At 35.4% G+C, this 23,340-nt stretch overlaps 1 protein-coding gene and 1 long non-coding RNA gene across 2 annotated transcripts in view; both read left to right on the top strand.

The window, feature by feature from the left end:
* The window catches only part of LOC102983286 (protein FRA10AC1), a 54,477-nt gene extending 34,165 nt beyond the window's left edge, over window positions 1-20,312 (top strand). The window contains exons 11-14 of the mRNA XM_028481645.2: window positions 4,699-4,741; window positions 6,541-6,659; window positions 17,830-17,908; window positions 20,147-20,312. Of these exons, the coding sequence (XP_028337446.1) occupies window positions 4,699-4,741; window positions 6,541-6,659; window positions 17,830-17,908; window positions 20,147-20,189 (284 nt within the window). The 3' untranslated portion in view covers window positions 20,190-20,312. The remainder of the gene's footprint in view (window positions 1-4,698; window positions 4,742-6,540; window positions 6,660-17,829; window positions 17,909-20,146) is intronic.
* Window positions 20,313-21,447: 1,135 nt separating this feature from the next.
* LOC114484528 (uncharacterized) overlaps window positions 21,448-23,340 on the top strand; it is a 28,671-nt gene continuing 26,778 nt past the window's right edge. Inside the window, exons 1-2 of the long non-coding RNA XR_008616328.1 lie at window positions 21,448-21,589; window positions 21,805-21,862. This is a non-coding gene — a long non-coding RNA (uncharacterized lncRNA). The remainder of the gene's footprint in view (window positions 21,590-21,804; window positions 21,863-23,340) is intronic.

Genomic DNA, 23,340 nt, shown 5'->3' with positions numbered 1-23,340 from the left:
TTTTTTTCTGTCAATGTCATAGAACAGTATATATTTTTTGTTAATTTACATACCTTGTGCCTGGCACCTATAACTTTTAATAAGAAGTCTAAAAGTAAAGAGGATCGGACTTCCCTGGTGGCGCAGTGGTTAAGAATCCACCTGCCAATGCAGGGGACACAGGTTCAAGCCCTGGGCCAGGAAGATCCCACATGCCACGGAGCAACTAAGCCTGTGTGCCACAACTACTGAGCCCACACGCCACAACTACTCAAGCCCATGCACCTAGAGCCTATGCTTTGCAGCAAGAGAAGCCACTGCAATGAGAAGCCTGCCTGTGCACCGCAATGAAGAGTAGGCCCTGCTCGCAGCAACTAGAGAAAGCCCACAGACAGCAGTGAAGACCCAACACAGGCAAAAATGAATAAATAAACTTTTTTAAAAAGTAAAGAGGGTTGTTCCTTAACAGAAAAGTTGGTAATTGTTCAGATGTATTTTTAAGTACCTGGAATCCTATAAGGAGAGAAAAAACTATCCTGAGGGGAATTAGGTTTATGTTTTAGATTAGTAAGTGTCATTTTGTTAATTATTGGCTCCATGTTAAGATTTATCTACAATTTAAATATTGTTTAAATTTACTCTGGCATAAATGTATTTTTTTTTTCTTGTCAGTTTGGATTTAGGTGGCGAGTAGAAAAAGAAGTAATTTCAGGGAAAGGTAATTCTTTTTTTTATTTTAGTTTTTAATAGGATAAGGTTATTTTGTTATATTATTGAAGTCGTTGGGTAAGATTATTCCTAATGTATACAATAATTGATTATCTACAAAATACAAAGTAAAATTAGAGGAGGTGTATTAGTGATATATTGCTAACAAAGTTCAAAATATAATGCTTTAACGATTTTTACGTTTAGAATTTTTGCTTCTAGGATATTCAATTGCAGATAAGTAGAAAATGTTCAAAGAGTTAAAAGTTTCCTTGGAAGGAAACTATCAACAGATGAATACTTGAGTTTTTCTCTTTATTGATTTTTGGAATAATGTGTTGGTATTACTGTATTCCAGTCAAATCCACATTTTGCAGATAGAAATTAAATATTACTTTGAACCTAATAGAATTTTTAGACGGGCTAGTTCTTAGGGAGTCACTGAGTTTGAGCCCAAATATTTAGTCTTACAGAAAAAGAACAAGCATTTGGTAGAAGGTCAGTAAATGCTTTTTCTATGCATTGTAATCTATTCATAAAATTTTTCTGAAAATTTAATATTTCTATACTATCTCATGCTATAAAATTAGCGTTGTATTATTGGTGATTGCATTTAAGTGTTAATCTCTATACTATCTCATGCTATAAAATTAGCTCTTAATTGGTGATTGCATTTTAAGTGTTAATGCTTCTGAAAACTACATAGGAACATTAAGGAAATAATTTTAAACTGAAAACTTTAAAAAATCTTTGAAAATGAAGGTTTCGTTTTTAAATGATTAAACATTTATGCTGTCAGTATGCATATACATCTTCCATAAATTAAGGTCAGCCCTAAAGGTACTATAGAGGAGAAGTAAAAAGAATAATTTTAAAGCTATTTTTAACTTTTCTTAGCATTACATTTTAGTTTGTGCTTTAACCTAAGACAATGAGAACTGTTGAAATGTCTATCACAATTTTAAAATTTTATACTTTTATTGAATGGATTTTTCAAGTGACAGTAAGTAATGCTGCCTTTAAAAAAAATTGATGGACATTCTCTAAATTCATGTAATTGAAAAAAGTTTTAATTGAGAAGGGGAAAGAAAGCTATTTGCTGTGATTGAATCTTGGTGCTTTTTTAACAATAGAGCCATTGCTAAACACATACAGATTTAATGAAGTATTTATTTGGAATGAGTAAAACAATGCCAATTTAGAGAAGTTATCAGCCTTTGAACTGGTAATTTTCAAAATGCATTTTGACAGTTTCTCTTTTATGAAAAAAGTCAGTTCCTGTTGGTGCAAATTATTGAGATATAAATGCTTTTTTTTAGTTTGTGCAAATAAGTTTGATCTTGTCTTTTTCTGTTAAAGTTAATAATTGTTGAGTAGTTTTTTTTTTTCCCCCCTCTTGGATCATCAATATTAGTCCTTTTTTGCATAAGGTTTTAATGTACAATGGATATGATAATAAGGCGTTGATTTTAGTGTCAAGTAATTCTAAAATTTAGAGCATCAGGTTTGATTACTCATTCTACGTAATCTCAAAATGCTGGTTAAAATGTGCTTTAAATGTCATTTTGTGCTGGTACTTAAATGCCATATTAAAAATTTCAATTTTTATCAATTTTAATTTTATTAAATATTGAAAAAGATTGTCCCAGGTATAAGTGCATGTACTTTGGAAAATATACTTATTCTTTTAGGGTATTAGTGAGTACACTTTTTTAGTACTTCCATCTTCCAAAGTGTAAGATTCCCTCACATGGAGTCACTAAAACTCTGTATCTTAATATAAACAGTCAACTTGATAGATAGTCAACTATCTATCAGGTAAAGAATTCTGGAACTGTTTTTTTTTTTTAAACAGTTCATTCAGTAATTTGATTTGATTGTTGAACATACCACAATTATTGTGGTCAGTTTTTTAATGATTATTTTATAGAGCTAGGAATTTATATATGTATGTGTCATGTATGTTATGTATGTATGTTGAGTAAATTTCAGAGGTAATACCAGATTGTATAGATAAATATTGTCACCAGCCATCATAGCTAATATTCCTTCCTTTATTTGCAGGCCAGTTTTGCTGTGGAAATAAATGTTGTGATAAAAAAGAAGGCTTAAAGAGTTGGGAAGTTAATTTTGGTTATATTGAGCATGGTGAAAAGAGAAATGCGCTTGTTAAATTAAGTAAGTTGACTTTAGGTGGGGTATGATTGATTTCTTCAAAGTTTAGTAATTTAGATTTTAAAATATATAGGCTAATTTAAGATTCAATTTAAAATTTTTAATGTATCTTCTTGGAAACTTTTTTTTTCTCAGAGCTTCTGAAAGTTGCAAGAGTGACATCAGGGGGAATAGTTCTAATGCCAAATGTAAACCAGTAATTCGTGAAGTGAAGACCTCTTTCCATTACTTTGAGAATGTCACCAGTGCAGAGTGAGATGCAAAGTATCAGAAAAGGCAATATAAAATCTCGCATTAGCTGATAGCCATATTGTTACGGTGTAGACTTTATTGACTGTCAATAAAGAAAAAACTTTAGGAGAGCAGATTGTTCTTGATATCAGTCTTAAAAGTTTAGGATTATAACCCAGAATACAAAAGTTTCTCTTAATATACATGTTTTAGGATCTGTTGCTCATTCTTTTTTTTTACTCCTAAGCTAGTCTTTTATGTGTCAGCTTCTTCTCTGCATCATGTTAACAACGTTCTCTGGTTCCTAAATACGTGTGCCCTTAGAGTGTCTGCCCACTCCGGGTAGAAATCAAGGATTTCCCCATATGCTACTTGGTACACACCAATGAAGGTTGGTGTCTGAGTTCTTCCTGGAAGTGCTTATGAGGAAGAGTCAACTAGTGTGAACTGAGATTAAAGCAAAAAAGAGACCACAATAGAGGAACTTTTTTTGTGTGTGTGGCCTCTCCCGTTGTGGAGCACAGGCTCCGGACGCGCAGGCTCAGCGGCCATGGCTCACGGGCTTAGCCGCTCCGCGGCATGTGGGATCTTCCCGGACCGGGGCACGAACCCGAGTCCCCTGCATTAGCAGGCGGACTCTCAACCACTGTGCCACCAGGGAAGCCCTAGAGGAACTTTTTTGAAAGTTCTTTTACATTTGAAAACTCTTAGAGTACTTCAGAGGAAATGACTATACCCACACTATTGTTATTAGATGTCTTTGATGCGAGATACATTTCTGCCTGTGAAACAGTTTGCTTTTAGAATAACTTGACAGCACCATTTTCTAAAGCAATGGCAGAATATTTTCAATTTCTCAAGCATTCTAATACAATTTTTATTATATATATACATTTTTTGAGGTGGGAGAGAATCAGATTGTTTTCTTCAGATTATTTGTTTCCCCTTTCAGTAAAGGAATGTAAGGAAAAATGACAGTTTATGATATTAAAAGTAAAGTAGCAGTGCAGTTATTAGAATTTAGTAATTCTGTGGTGTTACTCTTTTTTTTTTTTTTTTTTTTAGAATTACGCGCAGGCTCAGCGGCCATGGCTCACGGGCTTAGCCGCTCCGCGGCATGTGGGATCTTCCCGGACTGGGGCACGAACCCGAGTCCCCTGCATCAGCAGGCGGACTCTCAACCACTGTGCCACCAGGGAAGCCCTAGAGGAACTTTTTTGAAAGTTCTTTTACATTTGAAAACTCTTAGAGTACTTCAGAGGAAATGACTATACCCACACTATTGTTATTAGATGTCTTTGATGCGAGATACATTTCTGCCTGTGAAACAGTTTGCTTTTAGAATAACTTGACAGCACCATTTTCTAAAGCAATGGCAGAATATTTTCAATTTCTCAAGCATTCTAATACAATTTTTATTATATATATACATTTTTTGAGGTGGGAGAGAATCAGATTGTTTTCTTCAGATTATTTGTTTCCCCTTTCAGTAAAGGAATGTAAGGAAAAATGACAGTTTATGATATTAAAAGTAAAGTAGCAGTGCAGTTATTAGAATTTAGTAATTCTGTGGTGTTACTCTTTTTTTTTTTTTTTTTTTTTTAGGATTATGCCAAGAATGTTCCTTTAAATTAAATTTTCATCACAGGTAATATGATCTTTTAAAATGTGGTTGTTAAATTTAGTAGTCTTGGACGTAGTCACCTGCACTGGATGTCTAAAGTAGACTTGAGTGGTTGATGGTTTAATTAGTTGATTGTATATAAAATCCACCATTACCATATGACCACATAAACCAGGGAACTGGAAGTTCGTCATGCCTAACTCTATCAAGCAGTTTTAAATGTGAAGGCCTGTGCAGGGTGGTAGATGCTAGAATTTTTGGTTTGGAATCAGTGTTCAGATACTGTAATATTCTTAGAAACTATATTGTAAAGCAGATCTTCATAAAGTGATTCCTATGTCTCACTTAAGCATTGTTGTAATTAGAGTTTGTCATTCTTACAAAGGATTATACCTCTATACTCATTTTAGATGTTAAAATCAGGCTCCTATTGAATGAGCTAGACTGAGTCTGCCATACTGAATGGGGGAGGAGTAGCAGTGTTCTGCATTGTGCAGTATATATAGATAGTAGGCTTTCCTATGTATTCCTCTCAGCTAATCCACTTACTTGTCTTCTTGGGCAAGCTACTTAACCTCTGTAAGACTCAATTTTATTATCTCTAAAAATGAGCATACTAAGGTTATTGTGGGGATTAAATGCAAATGCATATAAAATGCTTGACACAGTGTCTGGCATATGGTAAGTCAAGCATAATGAAGTCCCTGGCATTGCAGATGTTCAGACAAAATCTGTGTAACCTGGCATGATTGTAGTGGTCAAGTTTCATGTACTGAGTAACACTTGAAAGTCTTAACAGTAAGATTCTGCAACTTTATAAAATGTATATATTAGTATATTAATTTAAAATCAGCTGTGTTCTAAATGAGCCTTATCTAGTATTTTAACTATTAAAAATAAAAAATTTAAAATTCTTAAAATTAGCAGTTTTTAGATTACTTGATTTCCCCTCTCTATCAATGATACCGAAAGATAACAAAGATGTTTTTTTGACCTTGAGTTTAGAGCTTCATTTCAAAATTGAAATTATTCTTACAAGAGGCAAAAAGTTATTACTGTCTTAAACAGTATTGTAGTATTTGGTGTATCTTAATTTGAAAGGTCTGATAAGCAAGTTTCTTGAAAGTAATCCACTCTGTTGTCTCTTCATCCTCTTTCCCAGTCCCAGTTCAGCATTATCACCTTTTCCTATTTAGTGTTTCTTTTCTTAACCAATTAAAATCAGTTGCTTGCCACCTATGGTACTGACAACCTTGTAAACTTGGCCTAGAAGAGATAAAGCTACAGCAGTAAAAGGATAAGTGGTCTAAAGTAGACATATGAGTTAACAGTAAGCCTTTCCATCCTCATTCTATTATACCTTTGCTGTATTCCTTTATTCTTAAGATAAGAATTTTCTATTTACTGGTGGTTGAGAACTGTTAGAGTGGTTTCTTCTTGTTGTATTTGTTTTTTCAAAGTGTAGGTAGATATGAATTATGTGGAGGAAAATGAGATTTGATTTTGTAATTTTTTTAGAATGGCTAAATGATAGAATATATAAAGGAAATGAGTAAAACTATGATTTACATTTACTAAGGTTTGTACACAGAACTTACAAAAAATAATCCTTTGTCTCAGAGTGTTCAGGCTTCATAATCTTATAGAATTGTTTTAATTAATATACTAACCTAAAATATTTACAGACTCATTGAAGGGTTCCTTATTATGTAAACTGCATTTTAAAACTGAGTACTTTAACTGATTTGACTTTTTTACCCATTGATTTTTATTTTTTGTAAAATTCAGTTGAAAAAGTTAACTTTATATTGTTCAACATAAAGGAGAAAAGAAGACAAGTCAAAAAAAAGAAAGGATAAAGCCAGAAAAGATTGTGAAGCGTCATCACATAAAAAATCCAGATTATCTTCTGTAGAAGAGTCCTCTAATAAAAAGGATAAAGGTAAAAGGGAATTAAAATAAAATATTTACTCATATTTCTGAACAGGAAGTATAATCTGCCATATGTCTCAAATGTTGAATTTAATTAGTAAATGCATTTAGAATTCTGTTTTATATTATAGTAGTTGAAAGGAAACTGGTTGGAGAATTTAGATATGAATATACAGTAACTTACAGGAGTTTCAATAACAAGGTTGGTTTTGATTCATTTTTGGCAGATGGTATAATATTGCAACAGCATTCTAATTTCTGGATTTGTTACTTACAGACTTGTTACCTTGAGCAAGTCACTGAATTTCTTGGGTTTCACTTTCCTCGTGTACATAGTGGTGTTGTGAATACCTGCTCTCTATACTGCTGGTGCTTATTGTGGAGAATCAAATAAGGATGTGAAAGGCACTTTGAACACTGTAAATCAGTACATAACCTATAAGTCAGTTTAACATTGTATCACTGTGATTTCAGTTATCATGGTCTGTGTGATTTTTCTCACTTCTTGAAATGATAGAGGTTGATGTGTATGTGTCCTCAGAACCTAACATGGTGCTGTGCACATACATTAGTAAATAACTGTTAAATTCAAATCCAAGTCAACTGCTACTTCTTCCTTAGCAGTCCTTAAGCTGTCTAAGCCTTAGCTTTTTCATGTGTAAAATGGTCATGATAATCGTACCTAGTAGGTCATACGATTTTTCAGAAGTTAAAATGAGATAATGCATGTAAGCAGTTTGCATAGTACTTGGTACATAGTTAGCTATTATGAAGGTTACTGCTAGTTGCTTTTTTAGTCCGTAATAAAGTAGAATCAAATTGACTAAAACTTAGAGTGAATTGGACTTAAATTAGGTAGGTAATGGTAGATTGAATTAGATTCCAGCCAATGTTAACATAATACTTGAACAGGAGAGGGCTGCCTTGCTCCAGCTATGAAGATCATTAGATATGTTATGTTCTTACGTACATTTTTTTCTTCTAACATGTCATGATACATTTAAGTATATGTATTGCCAAGTTTTTGACTTGGTAAAATCGATAGATGTTGCGAGGAAAAATACTGATATTCTATTGTTTATTGAGAAATGGTATTTGAAACAGAATACCTTTTTTGTCTCTAAATCATGTTCCAAATTTCAAAATAAATTTTAATTAATAAGTATGAGAATCTCATTTGAGTTTTGTTTTGTTTTTTTTTTTTTGTTTTGTTTTGCGGTACGTGGGCCTCTCACTGTTGTGGCCCCTCCCGCTGCGGAGCACAGGCTCCGGACGCGCAGGCCCAGCGGCCACGGCCCATGGGCCCAGCTGCTCCGCGGCATGCGGGATCCTCCTGGACTGGGGCACGAACCCACGTGCCCTGCATCGGCAGGCGGACTCTCAACCACTGCGCCACCAGGGAAGCCCCTCATTTGAGTTTTTAAAAATTTTTATTTATCCTCATATGCCAGTAAAATATTTAGTGTATTATATCTGAGGATTTTGTTGCATTTACTATTATATAATATATTTATATCGTAGTATGATACTATGTTAATCATTGCATATTCCAAATTAAAGAAGAACTAATCCCTACCTTGTAAAAGTTTTATTCAGTACCTCCAAAATAGATAATTAGGTAGCTGGACACTCAGGACTAGGGATGGGGTTGCACCCCTCAAATTATAATATATGTGCATCTGATCTTCCTTATAGATGTTTTTCCTTTAGTGTTCTATATTTCAGTAGGTAGGTGATACCTCTGTCAACCTAAAAACTAATATCGGAAATCGGGAAATTATCCTTGATGCCTTCTTTTTTTCTCATTACTTACGTAAAGACTATCAGTTTTACCCCCAGTTCAAACTACCATGTTTTCTCATCTAGGCTACTACTATATTATCCGTACTGATTCTAACACTGTCTTGTCATCCCACCTCCCTCTCCTTAATCCATTCTCCATCTAGTAGTGATTTCCTGTGTTCTTAGGATATAACCAATATCTGGACAAAGCCCAAAGGCTATATGATACAGCATACAAGCCTTGTTTATCACTACTCTTCACCTTACATTCACACTCCACCCACATAGCCTTTCAGTTTCTAGAAAATGCCAAACTTCTTTCTGTTTAAGGACTGTATAGGTGCTGCTTCCTCTCTAAAACCTCCAGTCCCATTTAACTCATCCTTCAGATTTAAGCTTAAATGTCACTTCCTCGGGGATCCTTTCCTGACCATGAATCTAAATTAGGACTCCCATTTTTAATGCTTTCACAACCTTGGAACTTTTCCTTCATTACACATATGACAATTACATAAAACACAAGGAGAACAGGGGTTCTGTCTGCTGTGTTCATTGCTCTATCCCTAGCACCCCACTAGCACATGTAAGGCATAAATAATAAAGAATAAGAAAATAAAAGACTTGAAGATTGTTTCAGGGCAACTTCAGAGATAGAAAACCAAAGCAGAGTGGAATTGAGACATCTGTGTCTTATATACTCTTTATTCAGAGCACCTTTCATAGCAGAGAGCACAGGATATAGTTCTTTTTTTCAGCTTCTTTGCTATAAAGCAGAAAATGACAACATCTTAGCAAACTTTTAGGAAGACCTTGTAGACCTCTTTAATATCTTCTCATCTGAGATCGATCATCTGGAACTAGGTTGATCTTGATATGATACTTCCTTGCCAGGCCACCTTAATTTGGCCCAGACTTGAATAGTAATTAATAAATGCTTAATATCTCAGCTACATTTGGACAGTTGGCATTCCTCAGAACAATTACTTTCTTGATCTTTTTCCTATCTTTTCAGCCTCTCCTCAGCCTCTTGACTATAATTCCTCCTCCATCTTACCCTTGTTGGAATTGCTCAAGGCTCTTACAGAACTTCTCTTTATTCTCTCTGTTCTCCCTGTGTGACCTCATCAATCCCGATAACCTTAAGTTACCATCATACAAAATGTTAAATAAGTGGATGGATGGATGGATAATTGGATGGCTAGATAGCTGAATGGATAGAGAGGAAATGTAAGAAAGATCAAAGCTTGACTTTGAGGACCAGTCTGCTTTGGCAGGTGTGAACAGGACAGGGTATTTAGGTAAACTGGCTTGGCAGGAAGTTCAAGATCTTACCCCTCCCACCTCCACCCTGCCCCCAAGCTTAGTTCCTTGGATAGGCCTTTTCTGACACCCTTCACCCCACTCCTCCAGGCAAGATTAGGTCCCTGTTAGCATGTTCTGATAGCATCCTGCACTCTCCTTTAGAAATACATATCACTCTTGGAATAATTTTTCTGTGAAGGAAGGGACTGTGTGACTTGTTTAATTCTCTATCCCCAATTCCTAAGGACAGTGCTTGCTCCACATAGTAGGCATTCAGTAAATGTTAGGTGAGTGAGTCAGTGAAATCAACCAGTTTCTCAATGTTGAAAGGAACATCAGAGATCAGCCCTGGAATCATGATCAAAAAGATTTTCTATGGTTTCACCTTTTAAAATATGGTCCTTTGCATTGTCATCACTTGGGAGCTTGTTAGAAATGCATAATTTCAGACCCTTCCAGATCTCCTAAATTAGAGTTGCACTTTAAGTTCCCAGAATGATTCATATGTACAATAAAGGTTAAGATGCACTGCTCTTTATCATGTATTTGTTCTGCTTTAGCTTCAACACCTCCAGGGAAAAGGAACCCATTATGCAAAATACTCTTTTACATTTCAGACAGCTGTAATTGCTAGCAGGTTTCTCTTAACATTTAGCCCAAACGTACAACTTCTTCCTTCTGGTTCCAGTTGTGTCCTTTTTTTAACCTATAGACACTTGGAAGCAGGTATCATTGTTCCTTACATGACAGAGAAGATGACAGAGAAGAATACATTTCTTTTGCCATTGGAAGTTTAGCTATGTTTTTATTTGCTCTCTGATGACTAGGAAATAAGTAGGAGTGAAGAAACAATAACATAAAGCAGTTGTTGCAGTCCAGGCCTTGGCTTCCTTTGGAATCTTTACCCTGTAGTTCTCACACCCTCTGGTCTGGCCTTAAGGGGCCATTCATGCTACAACTTGGGCTAATTATGAGACCTGTCCAGGGAGGTTGGAGGAATTGTTACTCTCCATCTGTTTTCTGTTCTTTTTTGAGTTAGCAGCCTTCAGAAATATTTCCCCTGAGGTCTTACTGCAGGAGATTGTATAATGATGATTTTTTTAGATTACTTTAATAGATCTTCAGTACTTTTTCTCTTTCCATTTCCCTCACTGGGTAAACCATTGTAGAATTGAAAATGTTTGTTTTATGACATAATTTTTTGTGTGATTTTCAATTACAGAGAATTCTCACCTGTACATGATCTTCAAAAAAAGTTTAAGAAAGATTAAAAGATTTCTTAAATATTTTTTTTTTCTTAAAAGATTAAGAAAGGGCATTTATTTGTAAACTGCTTTCACATGTTGAACATCTGTAGATAAAATGTTGTTTGTATTGCAGCTAATCTATGAGGGTGTTTTGGGGGTTTTTTGGGTTTTTTTGTCCTAGCAACATGAGATATTTTGTTTTATAGGTGTTCATTATTTTTTATGTTTTGTGCTAGGTATTCCAGGCTGTACAAGAGCATAAAATACCCCTCCCTAAAAGAATCTAACATTTTAATTAGGGAGATAAGTCTAAGGAACAGGAAAGATTAGAAGACAGTGAAGTGCTTTCCTGCAAGACTATACACTAGACTATTGGGAAGAATTTCAGTTATAGCTATAGCTGTTACACCACTGCAAGATGATTCTTGACAAAACAGTGCTGGGTTTTTTGTTTTTGTTTTTCAGCACATTCACTCTCAATGAAATCAGAAAATTCTATCAACAGTATCAAGTTTTTATTTAATAAAAGTATACAGATTCAAGTTATTTACAATTTAGGTTTCCCACAAACTGTGACTTGTTCTGATGTAATTTTTTTTTGTACTGTGTGAGAAAAATCATAGAAAAAAGAGCAAAAAGAGTATTTCTTCCCCATATTAGAACATTTAAAAGTTTCTTATGTCAAGTAGAGAGAAGAGCATAAATTTTTTTTTTCAGTAAATACGGTGGATAAACATTTTAACTTCACATCATGAAGTATGAAGGAAGAGAACAAGAGAGATGAAGTTGGGATAGAAAAAGAATTGGGGAGGTGGATTAAAATTTAAGAAATGATGCTTATATTGCACAAGACTGAGTGATCTCTTGTCATTTGGTGATTTTGATTGATCAAATTAAATATATGGTTTGTACATAGAAAGCAAATGTTAGCAATGGTTGTTACTGGTCAGTTTTTAATAAGTCCTGTTGTTTTCATCAGATTGGATTTCATTGAATATTTGCTACAAATTTTATTGTTTTTTTCCCTGCAACATTCCAAAAAGTATTCACAATGACTTACAAAAATATATACTATAAGTTTTTTTAAAGGTGAAATCAAAATAATGGAAAAATAAGACAGAATAGGAAAGTAAAGCTAGAGGTAAAATTAATACAGACAAATATTTACCAAAAAGTCTTGCATAATTGCAAAAGTAGATCACAGATTTGTCACTGTTCTTCCTAACAACCAAACCAAAGAAAGGAAACCACCAGTAGAATGATTAATTGTACCCATACAATATTAAAGAGAACTCGCAGGGTGTTCAGCTTTTTCCAGGCAGTTTTGAGAGCAGAATCTACTGTGGATTCATAAAAGGGAGACTGCATTTGGGGGCAGGGTGGAGGTGGGAGGGGTAAGATCTTGAACTTCCTGCCAAGCCAGTTTACCTAAATACCCTGTCCTGTTCACACCTGCCAAAGCAGACTGGTCCTCAAAGTCAAGCTTTGATCTTTCTTACATTTCCTCTCTATCCATTCAGCCATCTAGCCATATCCATTTGTGATATAACAAACAGTAACCTTGTATCTCAATAGTAATACGATGTAGAATTTCTTAAAGAACTTGCAATAAATAGGGTCTAACAAGTGTAGTTCAATAACATATCTAATTTATGTTATAATATCTGGACTTATTTATAGAAATTTAGAGATTTGAGACTTCTAGCTTTACTTGTAAATTCTAGCTTTACTTGTAAATTTATAAACTTAAGAATTAATTATTTTCTGATTTTAAAGTAATACATATTTATGTGGCAAACTCAGGAAAATATTTAGTAATTGCTCCAAATCACCATTCAATTTAAACTTTATTAACATTTTAGTATATAATTCTTTGTTGTTGTTGTTGTTGTTGTTGTACGCGGGCCTCTCACTGTTGTGGCCTCTCCCGTTGCGGAGCACAGGCTCCGTTGCGGAGCACAGGCTCCAGAAGCACAGGCTCAGCGGCCATGGCTCACGGGCCCAGCCGCTCCGCGGCATGTGGGATCTTCCCGGACCGGGGCACGAACCTGTGTCCCCTGCATCGGCAGGCGGATTCTCAACCACTGCGCCACCAGGGAAGCCCTAGTATATAATTCTTAAGGAGAATTTTTAAGTGTTCAGTAATCAGAAATTTTAGAGAAATAGAATTTTAAATATATTTACTGTTTAAAAATTTAATGAAGAGGGAGATATCAGTAGAGGTATTCCTCTAGTTTAGGAATACAACATATTCCTTATGAATTATTTTACTCATACCATTTTGTTTTCAACATATTTGAAGTGTCCTTAAAGCACTGACACTTCCTTTCTCCCCATGTAAATTCTAATCTATCAGTAGCTCCTTCTTCTAAATTAGGTTAAGTTTCCTGACAGCTTATAGAACATAGCCAGGCATGCAACGATAGACTTAAGCTATCTGAGGATGGGGTAGTAAGTATATATATTTTTAGAAAGCATACACAGGTTAAAATGGGAAACTTTATAGTTTTTGCCAATTTCCAACTATATGTTGCAGTGAGAGGTGTGAAGGCCTATTTAATGTAAAAAAAAAAAACATTGCCCTTCTCCAATTCCAATTTTTATTAAAAAATCTTTTGGGGAAAGGGCTTGACTGACTTGTTTATATTCATTCTTTCATTTGCTCTTCCTTCCTTCTCCCTCCCACTGTCATTCCCCCAGCCCTGTCAAACCTCCCTCATTTCCCAGAAATAATCTTAAGTCTCTTCACCCTCCTCAGCTAGGTCAAACTTCTAGTGGTAGGGAGAGGAGCATACTGTAGCCAACGTGAAGAATCTCTAGCTTAGCTTGGTTCTTGAAGTAGAACCATTTCAAGCAGGGGACATGTACCTTGTTATAGTTTGCCAAACCCAGATATCTTCTCAGGTGGTCAGTGACCTGTCTTAGGTGGTCTTGGCAATTTTACAACTCAAACTCTGCTGTTTCTATTATATATTTCATTTCCATTTTGATAATATTCAGTTACCCTTTTACCCTCATTTAACATGTGGATTATTTACACCAGATCCATAAAGAAAAACCCAATTTCTATGGGGAAAAAGAATTTTAACTTGCTTTTGTTGATTGTCAGCCATAATCGCAAGTGGTTTAGTTGTATACCTCATTTAATCATAGTAATGGGCATATAGTATCCCATTTTGCAGATAAGAGAACCAAGACCCAGAGAATTTACATAATTGCCTAAGGTCAAATAGTTGGTTAATGGCAGAGCTACAATTAAACATAGGTTTATAACTCCAGAGTCTGCTCTTTTACTTATATCATCAATAACTGTTCATCAGTGAATCAAACATTAGTCCTCTCTTTATACCTCAGTTTGGGCAGATATATTACACAAATCCACGTTAAATGATTTGATCTGTGTCTCAGTTCTATCTGTAAAATGGGTATAAAGAGACTTCATTGGATTATTATCAGAGTCAAGTGAAATAAACATGTAAAGCATGTGTCTTATATGAAGTAGTCTTTGATAACCTGTAGCTATTGTTATATCAGAGAAAAGGAAACTACTGGACATTAGATTTTGTGTTTGTTCTTCACAATGGGTCAGATCAAAAGTTAAGTCTGTAAAAGTCTGACCTGTCCATTGTTTTCATAATTGGAGACTTGCCACTTCTTCAGTAGGCCAAGTTATTTAGGTATGTAATATCCAGAAAAACCAAGATGATAGACCTACTTGCATTATTCAAAGCATATAGGGAAAATTATATGCAGTTTGCATTACATTCTAAAAGGAACTTTGAAAACTTAAAGCAGGTCAAGAATAGAACAACCAAAGTGTTGTCAGAACTTGAAATGTTGTTATAGGAAGAAGGTTGAAGGAACCGTAGATGTTTAGCTTAGGAAAAAGTGAAGAGGGAAGGGGTAAGGAGGTAGACATGGAAACTAGATATTTTCAAGACTGCTACTATGTAGGAGACTTATTTTTGGTGGCTGGTTGGCAGAACTAGAGTCTATGGATAAAAATAGCCCAAGGACAGATTTTTGCCTTAATTTAAGGAAAAATTTGTCAATTAGAACTATCTGAAGAAAGGAATGGAGGAATGGGCTGCTTCAGGAAGTAGTGAGGTGTTTAGATTGGACAGCCACTTGTTATTGGAAGTATTACAGTAAGATATTCATTCACTGGATAAGGCCTGGACCTCCAAGCTCCCCTTCCAGTACAGAGTCAGTGACTTAAATTCTTTTTTTTTTTTAGTGACTTAAATTCTGATCCCCACTTGTCAATAATTATTGTGTAGATTTGACACTGATACAAATGCAAGCATCATTTTGTGTTGCCCATTGTTCTAAATGTTAATTCCTTAGCAGCACCCTTCCCACCTCTGGTAGGTTGTAGCAGTTATCAAAAAAATGATTTGTAGTTACTGTCAGCCTCATGGAATTAGGTATTTTAGATTCGTAGTTAAATGTTAATAGATTCATAGGGTTGTAAGGGACCTTAAAGGTCATATAATCCAATCTTGTAGATTTTATTCTCTAAGGATATTTGATCACTTTTTCAGCATGTCCTCTTTCAAAGAGAGTTATTTTATAATGTTATTCTAAACTGATTGTACTTTTTAGTAAAACTGGATCGTCTGTTATCAGAAGACTGGTGTAGGAAAGCTGGCATGTGGGCAGTACTCTTGAGAGGGAACAAGAAAACAGGTGGTTGTAAGGCCTTTTGAAATTAGCTGCCCACTTTCAGTGGCCTTGTAGGTTTGTTCTCTAACGTCATTGACAGGGTAACACCATGGTGATAACTTTACTAGGCCTAATTAGTTTTTCTGTGCTTTCTTTATCTTAGTTAGTGAATTTTCATAAAAATAAGAGCAGAAGACTTTTCTGTTTGTTTTGTTTTTGTTTTTTGGCTGCATTGGGTCTTGGGTCTTCGTTGCTGCACACGGGCTTTCTCTAGTTGTGGCAAGCAGGGGTCTACTCTTCGTTGTGGTGCACAGGCTTCTCATTGCGATGGCTTCTCTTGTTGCAGAGCATGGGCTGTAGGTGCACAGGCTTCAGTAGTTGCAGCATGCGGTCTCAGTAGTTGTGGCTCACGGGCTCTAGAGCCCAGGCTCAGTAGTTGTGGCGCACGGGCTTAGTTGCTCCGCGGCATGTGGGATCTTCCCGGACCAGGGCTCGAACCCGTGTCCCCTGCATTGCAGGTGGATTCTTAACCACTGCGCCACCAGGGAAGTCCCAAGCAGAAGACTTTTTTCTTTTTGCATATTCAGTTTGGGACACTGGCAGTTCCAGTGCTGGCTGTCGTTGAGTGGGAATCTTATTCCCAGAGCTTTATAATTTTATCATCTTTGTGTGTAGATCGTTAGAAGCACAACCCCCACTCCCCTTTTTTTTTTTTTTTGGCTGTTTTTGTTAGAATTTGTGCTAGAATAGATTCAGTTAGGACCAAAGTTCAGACATACATGTTGATTCAAGGATCAAAGTCCAATAGGAAAAAAGGCTAGAACCACCGTGGCAAATCAGTACTGTTTTATTTTTGTGTTGTGTTTAACTAAGGTACATTCTGTATTGACAGGCCAAATTTGTGTCACTTCTTTTCCAGACTAATAGTCATTATTGGAGAGGAATTATTTGCTAACATAATTACTTTGTGGCATACAATTTTATTGTCTCATAATACATGTTTCAGTATTTGATAATTTTTAGTTGACTAATAGAGGGCAATTCAGTTGAAACGTCTATTTTTTTATGTTTTAAAAATAAAATATATTGTTTTTACTGATCTTTAAAGGTAATACATGATTATTGTTTAAAATACAAAAAAATTTGGAAATGCTTAAAGAGTAAAACTATCCCAGGCCCACAGGTAATATAATCACTGTTAAGTTTGGTTGGTCCTTACAAACTTATTATTTTGTGTGTGTGTGTGTGTATTTATTTATATACACATATGCATATATAAATAATAATATATATGTAGATATAATGTTTTAATACAAATTGTATTATACTATGCCTGCTTTCTGTAACTTTTAAAAATTTTGATATAGCATACACATTTTTCTGTGGTAATTCAGGTATGCTGTGGTTTTTTTTTAATAGCTGTATAGTATTTATTTAACCAAGCCTTAATCCCTAATTGTTGGGGATTTAACTTGTTTTCTTTTGTTGTTATACAGTGGACATCTTTGTACATATATCTGAGTGCTTGTTTATTCTAAGTAAATAATTAAATTCCTAAAAGCAGCATTGCTGGTCAAAGGGTATCTATATTTTAAAGTGATCTATATTGCCAGATTTTCCTCAAGAAAATGGTATTTACTCCTAACAATGTATGAGAACATGTTTCTTCATTGAAATGGACTTCTTCTAATTAATGTAATCAGCATTAATTTTTTTTAAGTCTGACAAATTTTTTTTCATAATTTAACTAGCTAGTCCTATATACTAGTTCAGTTCTTAAGAGCTTGATCCTAATGTAAATACTCTACAAAAATCTTAACCTACATGTCTTTTGTATGATCAATAAAAATAAGAAACTAAAGACAACTGTATTGCAAGAGTTAATTCCTTTATAATATAGAGTTAATATTGGAATTGTTACTTTAACTCAGTATAACTTATAGAAGTTTCCCATGAGACTTTAAATCCTTGGTCTATTTGCTGAGGCTCTTTGGTATATATCAGCTTATTATTTTTCAAAAGAATTTATTGGTCTGGAAAAGTGCATTAAATTTTCAGTGAGTCATAAAAGTTGAAGCTAAACCACAGGTAAATCTGGAATTTATTTAATTGCACTGGTGGGTAGTTCAAAATGTGTTTTAAATGTAATGTGCACATTTAAAAAAATCTCTTTTAAATTAACAGGAAGCTCTGATGAGGAAGGAAGTACTTCAGAATCTGAACTTTGGAAGGGCCCACTACCAGAGACAGATGAAAAATCACAGTAAGTCCTGATAATAGTATTAATAGACAATGATAATGCATACCTTCTACATCAGTCTAAGAAGCTATGACCACAGCCATTTTTGATAACAGTTAATGAAAAACTTAGCATCATGAATTTCTTTTTAAAGCCAAGGACCACCTAGCCAGCTAAGGTCAGAGTTTATTCCCAGCCATTGTTTATGGCCATAAACAGCCAACTTGTCCAGCTCCCTCTTGGTGAGTAAATCTTTCCTCAGCTGACATTGACAGATGACCCCCTAGTCTTTGCTTTTATTGTTTCAGAGAGATGCTGTTTACTAGCTTCCAGAGCAGCCTATCCATGATATTCTGATTATCATAAACCTATACAGGGGAGCCCCTTGAAGATATATACAGGTGTAAAAGTTTTCTTGCCAACAGCCACCTTAGCCCCCAGAGATACACAAGTCAACACATACATTGTTCTCTGCTATTGGTTGGAAGAGCTGTCTGCATATAGGCTGGAATATTATCAGTTCTTCTCATATACTGGGATGTTCGCCACTTGAGCTTTATCTGTTGAAAGGGGATAAAATAATACCTACTACATAGAGTTTATTGTGAAGATTTAATAGAATAAAGAATGTAAAGCACCTGGTCTGGCACAATACCTACCAGTATAGTAAGTGCTCAATAAATTTTAGTCCCATTTTGTTACTCTAGGCATATTGGTTCATAATAAGAGACCTGTTGAATCAATCATAATTTGCTAATTTAAGCTGATTATAAAACATATTGCTAATTACATAATATGGTCTCAGTATAATAGAATTCAGGTGTGTTGGAAAGAGGTTTTTTTTGTTTTTGTTTTTGTTTTTTTTTTAAAAAAGATTAGTTTTTTTCTATTACCTTAACCTTTGTTTTTGTCAGCCAAATAAAGAATTCCCAAATGAGTCGTCATTATAGATCAGATTATAAAAAAGGTATCGCTATCCTAGTAAAACTATCAACTGACTTTTGACCATATAACTTTCCCTTGAAGAGCTGAAAATGACAGAATAGGTCTTGGAGTCAACTCACCTTTTTGGCAGTAAAGATGCACGAATAAAGCCTAAGAGGGGTTTCATAATCCAAAGCTCTTTGTGACCTTATAAAAACTTGACATCAGGTTCTGACATCTAAGTTCACACAAATTCAGCTAATTTCATATATTTAAGTTCTTACTACAATTTAAAAAATTCTATTGCCTTTTGCTGTCATGCTTGGGAAAAGGGACAGTAGCCAGGAGAATACCAAATTGTAGGTAATTTTAAATCAACTTTATCTGATTCTGGAATTAATTTTTTAAAAATATGAACATGGTTGTGGTGGCTCTATGCATTCACAATTATTTAAAGCCAAATGATGGAGTCCCATTATGAATCTCTGATCTAAAAGAACATTTTCTGAGGAGACTGGTACACAGAATTTGTCTCCCTTCCCAGAAGGGAGAAAAGCAATTGTACATACATTTAATCTTTAGAACAGCTCTATGAGGAAATGTGATGTTCTTTATTTTATAGATAAGGAAACTGAGCCCAGAAAAGTTAAATAACTTGCTTGCTCAGCAAATAACTGACAGAGCTAGGACTTAAAAAAACACTGTCTGACTTGAAAACCTGTGCTATTTCCATTGTACTACTCTGGCTCCTAGCACTAATATTTATTTAGTACTTTATAATTTTCATAATATTTTAACACATTACAGTTTAATATCTCCTTTCAGAGTTCTGTTCTTGTTTTAGACATAATCTTCACTGCTACAGATACATATTTACTCATCTCAGAGTAATAAAATCTGCAGCCTAAGCAGATTTTCCCTATTCCTAGGAGTAAGACTTGTATTTTTCCTTAAAATAGTTTTTTTCATTCATTTTTTGATCAGGCTGTAATTTGAAATGAGAATGAACAGAGTAAGTTATCAAGTCAACCAAAAAGTAAAGCAATGACATTTCACAAAGTACTTCAAAGTAAAATCTTAGGTAATAAATACATTTAGGGAGACGTGCCAACATATACAACATTTTCAATTTAATCAGTCTTGGTATATTTCTGATTATTTTAGAAGCCAAGAATTATTTGATACCTGAATCATGAAATATATTGCTATATAAAAGAATCAGCAAATATGTTGGATTAAAATATTTTATTTTTATTAATCTCAAATAATGTGTCACCTAGTAATTTTTTTCTCTAATTGTTGATTTTAATCAAATTGTATACTTTTTCTTTTAAATAGGGAAGAAGAATTTGATGAATATTTTCAAGGTTTATTTCTGTGAGATGGAAGAGGGATGCATACATTCCTTAATGTGAAAGTATACTTTGAAACTCTTCACAAAATTTTGTCTACAAGTTGCAACTTGAGTGGTTTGTCTTTGGAAATAAAAATCCAGCTACTCTCAGGATGTCAGATGCTCTGGAAGTTTTTCAGTTTTATTGGAGGCACTTTTCCCTATATATCTTTTCAATTGTTTATCTACAACTCTGTTCCATCTGTAGCTCCTAGAGTATGGACCTAGTACATCCTCTAGTACAGAGATCCATTGTGCCTATATTTTTGTAGGTTTTCTTTTTTCCCCACTGATTCACATTTATGTTCTCTTGCCTCAGCTTAAACTTTTAGGATTATTGGGGTCTCACGAAATTACAAAGTAGATTAAGTATGTCTTCGCTAGCCGCTCCGCGGCATGTGGGATCCTCCCAGACCGGGACACGAACCCGTGTCCCCTGCATCGGCAGGCGGACTCTCAACCACTGCGCTACCAGGGAAGCCCTTGAGTACCTATTTTGTCATTAGCTGCCTTTTCTTTTTTTCCTTACATTTCTCTTGCTTCCATCTCACCTCTACCACTAAATGGAGTTTGTTATAATCAAATTTAATTCCCCAGTGTATGGGTAATTTATTATAAAGTAAATTAATACCACAGGGGGCCAAATGAGATTCCAGTAGTCTAAAACAGCAGATGTGTTCATGAAACTTGACTCTTAGCAGAGATTATACAGTAACATAATTTAACTGAACAATACTGTGTGCATAGAGCTTGTCTCAGATACAGTCATACAGATACGGATATACTTATATGCAGAGATATATTATAAAATGTAACTTTTTTTTATAAATTTATTCATTTTTAAAATTTATTTATTTTTGGCTGCATTGGGTCTTCGTTGCTGCATGTGGGCTTTCTCTAGTTGCGGCGAGCAGGGGCTACTCTTTGTTGCGGCGCGCGGGCTTCTCACTGCGGTGACTTCTCATTGTGGAGCACGGGCTCTAGGTGCACGGGCTTTAGTAGTTGTGGCTCGCAGGCTCTAGACAGCAGGCTTAGTAGTTGTGGAGCATGGGCTTAGTTGCTCCGTGGCACGTGTGATCTTCCTGGAGCAGGGATTGAACTCAACGTCCCCTGCATTGGCAGGGGGATTCTTAACCACTGTGCCACCAGGGAAGTACAAAATGTAACTTTTTATTTTTTTTAATTTTTTTATTTTTAAATGTTGTTTCAGTAACTCTTTTTTTTTTTTTTTGCGGTACGCGGGCCTCTCACTGCTGTGGCCTCTCCCGTTGCGGAGCACAGGCTCCGGACGTGCAGGCTCAGCGGCCACGGCTCACGGGCCCAGCCGCTCCGCGGCATGTGGGATCTTCCCGGACCGGGGCACGAACCCGTGTCCCCTGCATCGGCAGGTGGGCTCTCAACCACTGCACCATCAGGGAAGCCCCCAAAATGTAACTTCTTAATTTGGGGTTCATACCCACAAGATTCAATGGATGTGCTTCAGGAAATCTAAACACTCCTAGAATCTATGTGTAAACTTCTGTAATTATGTGTATTTTGGGGGGAAAGGGTCCATAGTTTTCATCAAATTTTCAAAAGGATATATTGATTTTTTTTTCAAAAGGTCAGTCCCATTTTTATAAACAGCCAAGAGATGAATAGAGGAGAAGATGCATGATTTGGTGAGTAAGAGAGGACCTGTAAAAAATGATTGTACCATTCCAATTATTTTGTTGAAGATATGCTATTTTAAATGACATTTAAACATAGAATGATTGGCATTAAGCTGTAAAATAGGCAATTATAGTATCTTATTTTTAAATAGTATCAGATTATCTTTATTAAACAGTTGTTATTCATTAAATATCATGCTTCTGTTATGTGTGAGACACTGCTACAAAAGAAGTATCTAGGAAATAATTATGCAGTCATTTCTAAACCATCAGAAAACAGTAAATCAGTGTTGGTTTATTAACCAACAGATAAGTAAACAATTTTGTTTTGTCATTTTCAGCTCACAACTTTTAGTGAAAAAGAATCTTGATTTCTGAGGAAAGTGTTGAAATGTCTAGAAGCAAAACTGATATTAGTAATAGAATATATGAAGCTAAAACATTTTATGATAAAAATAGTTTATTGGTCATCAGAAAATAAAATTCCTGCAAAACTAAACAGTGACTAGGAAGAATATTAAAGACCCTTTTAAAATAGATCCATATATTTGGTATTGCAAATATGGTTTATGGACATTAAGTTCATTTATAAATTTAGATCATTATATGTAATCAGTGTTTAATCCATTCATACACAGTGGCAGATAATGGGAGTCATATTTTAAAGGAGTTTTTGGAAAGGCCTCAAGATGATGCGTTTAAAGATTTTTTTTAAATTTAATTTCTATTTTATATTAGAGTATAGTTGACTTACAGCACTGTTAGTTTCAGGTGTACAGCTGAGTGATTCAGTTATACATATACATATATCCATTCTTCTTCAGATTCTTTCCCCACATAGGTTATTACAGAATATTGAGTAGATTACCCTGTACTGTATAGTAGGCCCTTGTTGATTATCTATTATCTAGAGTTTAAAGATTAATTCTCCAGCAGACCTGTCTTAATCTTGGCTGTAGTGTAGTCAGTGGTGTTCAGTGGACCATAGGTTTGGGATATGAAGTTATGCTTTCCTTTTTTTTTTTTTTTCTTTTTTCTTTCTTTTTTTGCGGTACGTGGGCCTCTCACTGTTGTGGCCTCTTCCGTTGCGGAGTGCAGGCTCAGCGGCCATGGCTCACCGGCCCAGCCGCTTCGCGGCATGTGGGATCTTCCCGGACCGGGGCACAAACCCATGTCCCCTGCATCGGCAGGCGGACTCTCAACCACTGCGCCACCAGGGAAGCCCTATGCTTTCTTATACTTGCTCTAAAACAAAGTTCCTATTTTTGCAGACCTCCTCATCTCTGCCCCTCAGTTCATTTTCTAGTGAATGAGGAGAGGAAGTTGTTTGAGCTGACTGATATTTTGGGGTCTAAAATTATATAAGGCTTGGCTTCCCAGGTGGCGCAGTGGTTGAGAATCTGCCTGCCAATGCAGGGGACACGGGTTTGAGCCCTGGTCTGGGAAGATCCCACATGCCGCGGAGCAACTAGGCCCGTGAGCCACAA

The sequence above is a fragment of the Physeter macrocephalus genome, chromosome 20 (genome assembly GCF_002837175.3).
Source record: "Physeter macrocephalus isolate SW-GA chromosome 20, ASM283717v5, whole genome shotgun sequence".
NCBI lineage: Eukaryota > Metazoa > Chordata > Mammalia > Artiodactyla > Physeteridae > Physeter > Physeter macrocephalus.
Note: the sequence above shows the minus strand (reverse complement) of the source record. Positions and strands in the feature narration are given on the sequence as shown.